At 66.9% G+C, this 4,731-nt stretch overlaps 1 protein-coding gene across 2 annotated transcripts in view; it reads right to left on the bottom strand.

The window, feature by feature from the left end:
- The window catches only part of NLRP6 (NLR family pyrin domain containing 6), a 9,048-nt gene extending 5,502 nt beyond the window's left edge, over positions 1 to 3,546 (bottom strand). For both annotated transcript variants that reach the window (XM_017520997.2, XM_017520996.2), the window contains exons 1-4: positions 3,308 to 3,546; positions 2,375 to 2,655; positions 2,138 to 2,176; positions 158 to 1,916 (exon numbers count right to left, since the gene is read on the bottom strand). In XM_017520997.2, coding sequence (XP_017376486.1) covers positions 158 to 1,916; positions 2,138 to 2,176; positions 2,375 to 2,655; positions 3,308 to 3,336 — 2,108 coding nt within the window. In that variant the 5' untranslated portion in view covers positions 3,337 to 3,546. The remainder of the gene's footprint in view (positions 1 to 157; positions 1,917 to 2,137; positions 2,177 to 2,374; positions 2,656 to 3,307) is intronic.
- Between the last annotated feature and the right edge of the window lie 1,185 nt (positions 3,547 to 4,731).

Here is a 4,731-nt window from a genome sequence, read left to right as displayed (position 1 = left end):
CCAGATGGACACAGGTGCACGGGGTATGCACCACACACCTCCCAGATGGACACAGGTGCACGGGGTATGCACCACACACCTCCCAGATGGACACAGGTACACGGGGTATGTGCACACACCTCCCAGACAAGAGAGCATCTCTGACCCAGAGACGCACCTGCTGCCACCCAGGCTGGCCTGCAGCCGCTTCCCCAGGCTCTTCTTCTTCTTCTCCTGTGCAGCAACCAGTCTGCAGCTGATCAGCCACAGTGCCTGTCCAGGGGGGCAGCACCTCACGCAGTAGCTCAGAACAGCCACATCCATGCGGCTGAAACGCACTCGCTGCAGCGCCAGAACGGGGAGCCGGCTCAGGGCCTGGCGCACAAACGCGTCCTCCTGCGTCTCGTACAGGCAGTACAGCAGCTCCAGCGAGTAGTTGGGCTCCTCTCCCTCCTCCTCCTCCTCCTCCTCCGGCTCCTCCGTGTCCTCAAGCCCTTTGGCCCCCTCGGTCACCTCTGGTGCCGCTCCCGGGCAGCCCTGTCCCTGCACCCACCGCAGGGCCTCCTGCTTCACACGCTCCGAGACCCTGCAGCCGAAGTGGCGCTGGATGTCGCCCATCCGCTCTGCGCTCAGCAGTCCGAAGAGGAAGCGCGTGGTGAGCACCAAGTGGCTGTGCGGCTGGGCGTCCCCACGCAGGAGTGTCCCCACGCCGCCGGCCGCGGTCCCGGACACGCCCTCGTCCTCCAGCAGGTAAGACAGTGCGGCGAGGAACTCCTGGAAGCTGTGGTCGAGGAACTGGTAGGTGACCTCCGTCTCCAGCACGCCCGGCTGCTCCTTCTTGCTAAAAAACTGCGTCTGGACTTTGGAGTCACGAAGCTCCAGTTGCTCCAGTTCCTCCTCTGCAAACTGCGCCCTGCACTCGAGGACGCCCTCGCGGGCCAGGCGGCACAGCTTGCGCAGGTCGCCCTGCACCCGGGGCCGGTCGGCTGCGGGAGCCGAGCTCAGCACGCTGGCGACAAAAAGCAGGTACACGGACGTGGTGGTCTTGGACGTGCGCGACAGGTCCCGGCCGAGCTCCAACTGCTGGTGCAGCACGGTGCACACGATCCAGCACACGAAGGGCACGAAGCACAGCGCGAACAGCGTCTCGTTCTCCTTCACGAAGCGGTAGGCGCGCTCGGCCCTCCTCTCGTTCCCGAAGAACTTGTAGAAATACTTCTTCTTGTCCTTGTCGGAGAAGCCGCGAACCTCCGCGCACTGCGGGGAGCACAGGCGGCCCTGCAGCCTCCCGGGGTCGGCGGCACGCGTGGTCACCAGCAGGAGGGCCGAGGGCAGCAGCACCTTGTTCAGCAGCCCGCCCAGCACCCGCGCGCCGCTCGCCGCCTCGAAGGGGTCCGTGCAGGGCGCGGCCTCGGGGCCCCCCAGCGCCGGCAGCTCGTCCGCGCCGTCCAGGATGAAGAGCAGCCGCTCGGGCTGCGCCAGCATCTGCTGCACCGGCGCGCCGCGGTCGGGGCACTGGTCTAGGATCAGGTCGGCCAGGCTGCGCGCGCCGGGCCGCTCCAGCAGCTCGCCGCAGGGCAGGAAGAAGGCAAAGTCCACCTGGGCCTGGTAGAGCTTGCCCGCCGCCCAGTCGTACAGGATCTTCTTGGCCGCCATGGTCTTGCCGATGCCCGCCGGGCCCTGCAGCACCACGGTCAGCGGCCGCCGGCCCCCCTCGTCGCCGCGGAACAGGCGGTTGAACGTGTGGGTGTCCGAGCGCCGCGCGCGCTGCGGCTCCGGCTCCTCCGCAGGCCCCAGCGCCTCCTCCAACGCGGCGGCGCTCTCCGGCGCGATGAGCAGCTTGGTGAAGCGCTTGGTGATCTTCACGGAGCGGGCGTTCCTCTCCTTCACCCGCGCGTGCCGCCGCAGCACGTGCTCGCGGTACTTCTTCTTGTACTCTGGGCGGAGGGGAGACGGGCGGGATGGGTCGGGCGGGGCGGGCCGCGACGGCCGCGCTCCGGAAGCCCTCGCCCTCCCCGGCCCCGCTCAGGCCTCAGTTTCCCCTGCGGGACCACAGTCCGCGCCCCGTCGGCCCTCCCCGCCCGGTCCTCCCCGGGACCCTCCGAGCGGGGCTGGGATGCTCGCGCCGCAGCCTCGGGCCCCAGCAAGAGACACCCACCGGACACGGAGACCTGCGCCGCGGGGCCGAGGCCGAGCCCTGCAAGGGAAACGGAGTGAGGCTCCGCCGAGGGCGGGAACAGGCGGAAGGCGCCACGGGGGTCCCAGTCACCCCGAGGAGCACGCGAATTTGTGGATCAAACGCGCGGGCCGGGGGCGCGCCGGGGTTCCTGGGGCCACGCGGGGGAGGGCGGCCCAGCCTCTGCCCATCCCGGGGGACCTCCCGCCCCGAGCTCACGCCGCAGCCGTTGCTCCTGGAGCTGCGCCGCCACGTCGCGCGCGTCCGCCCGCTTCAGGGTCTTGCGGGCCACCTCCAGCGCGGGCTCCGGGCCGTAGAACTGCGCCAGCTGCTCAGCGAGGTCCATCGCGTCCGCGCGCTCCAGCCGCCCCCACGGGATGCTGCGTCCATCCGAGCGCACGTCGCGCAGCTTGTGGCGGAAGCGCTTCAGCTGCTCCTGGCTCAGGTCCTCCAGCGCGGCCTGGAGCAGCTCGCGGGCCACGGCGAAGCGCGGCCCGGCGCTGGAGGTGGGTGGGCGCGGGTTCATGGGTGGGCGACCCTTAGGGGACTCTGGCGCCCGAGAGCCCACCGCAGGCAGAGCCTCAGGGAGCCCCGGACAAGTATCGTGTGGATCCGGAGTGGAGGACCCCAGACTTCGCCCTCCCCTCCCCGGGCCCGGGTGGGGGCATCTTGGTGTTCTTCACTGTCTGGGGGTGAAGTGGGCACTGGCCACCGCTGACCCGAGCTCTGGGGGGCACCGTTCTCCCGTGCACCTCCCTTTCTGCTTCTGCCCTTCCACACCCCAGGCCAGGCCAGGCCAGTGGCCCCGGGGAGGCATTTCCAAGGGACCCTGGGCTCTCTTTCTTTCTTTCCTCTCTCTTCCCGAGCCTGGAGCAGAGCTGGCCTCTGTGGCAGCAGACACGGCCAGGCCCAGGTGGTTTTCCTGGGGTCCCCACCCTGGCCACCCTTGGTGGGGCCAGGGCCTGAGCCTGAGCCTCTGGTGAGGAACAGACTCCACAAATGGCCTCTGTGGAGATGCAGTCCTTAGACTTCTAAGCCTGAGGATGAGGGTAGCAGAAGGATGTGGGCAAGGGTGGAGAGCCCCAGGGAGTCAGCGGGTGAGGTGGAGGCCTCAGAGATATTCCCAGTGACCACCCGCGGGCCAGTACTCACCTGGAGCAGGGGGCGTCTGACTGGTCCATGGGGTGTCTTCCTCCCTGGGTCGAGCACTCAGGGGCAGAGGTGGGGACCAAAGAGGTGATTCCTTCACAGGCTTTCACAGGCTGACCTGGAGCCAAGCCTTAGAGGTTGTCCAGCCTGGTCCATTCCCCGAGCCCACACACCCCAGCTCAGCTGGCACGAGATGCCATTGTGCACTGTGGCACACGCACAGCATTGCCCTTTAAGGGCTCAGCTTGGTGAACTTTGATTTTCTCACTCATTTATTCCATTAATGTTCCCCAAGAACCCTTGGGTGTGGCATGGGGCATGGCTGCGAGTAGGCGCCTTCCACCTGCTTCTGCTGAGAGTGGGAACAGGTGGAAGTTACCCTGGGGGTCTGAGTCACCCCGAGGGGCATGCGGGGTCCTAGCCCTGGGGCCCGAGAATTTGGGTTTCTTAGGGACTTGGGGAGGAGGGTGGCCCAGCCTCTGCCCAGACAGGAGGGACCTCCCACCCCAAGTTCCAGGAGGAGCCTGGCAGCAGCAGCCTGGGGACAAGGCCAAGGGGACCCTTCCTTGCTGCCCTTGCTTCCTGACCTCCTGCTGGGGCCCCTCCTGTCTCACCTGACTGCTGGGCACAGAGGGAGAGGGAGAGTGGCCTGGAGGGGGCTGCCGCCAGCACACATCCTGGCGTGTGTGTGTGTATGCGCTTTTCAAAGGACTTTCATGCACATGAACACATCTTGCTGGTTCTTACAGAAGCTTGGGAGGCACCAGGCCCAGGTAGAGACAGCATGAGAGCCCTGTGTGCGGAAGCAGCCTTCCCCCAGGCAGGCCCAGTGCAAGGACAAGGCCCTTGTTCCAGGCCACAGTATGGGCAGCTTCCAGCAGTAGAGGAGGGGATGGGGTCTCCCTGGGGTAGAGCCCTGGGAACAAGCTGTGAGCAGCCTGAGAGGCTGGCCTTGGCCCTGTGTCCTGGCCTGGCTGCCTGAGAGGAGTGACTGCCGTGGACACCCGGCTCAGAGGCAGGGGCCGTCCATTTGGGGGTCTCAGCTCCTTGACCTGTTGGCCCTGACTTAGCTCTCCTGATGGGGTGGGATTCTGCAAGGCAAAGCAACAGCCCGGAGAACACACGAAGGTGCTTCAGAGCTCGGCTGTGGGAGAGTCTGGTGCTGGCAGCTCAGTGGGCGTCCCTGGGCCCCCCGGCCACTGCCCAGCCGGAAGACCCAAGGTGGCCTCAGCCACCTCTCACTCAGACCCACTGTAGCCCGGAGGCTCTCCCACTCAGGGACAGACGCAGCCCTCCCAGCCACAGCTCCACTGCTCCTAAACCCACATCCCCTTTTCTCTCTCCACAGCACGGATGATTGAACACAAGCTCGCCCCAACTGCTCTGCTCATCTGCGATGGAAAATGCACAGGCGAGGAGCACGGTCT

The sequence above is a fragment of the Cebus imitator genome, unplaced genomic scaffold (genome assembly GCF_001604975.1).
Source record: "Cebus imitator isolate Cc_AM_T3 unplaced genomic scaffold, Cebus_imitator-1.0 Scaffold929, whole genome shotgun sequence".
Classification (NCBI taxonomy): domain Eukaryota; kingdom Metazoa; phylum Chordata; class Mammalia; order Primates; family Cebidae; genus Cebus; species Cebus imitator.
This window is presented reverse-complemented; position numbering and strand designations above follow the sequence as displayed.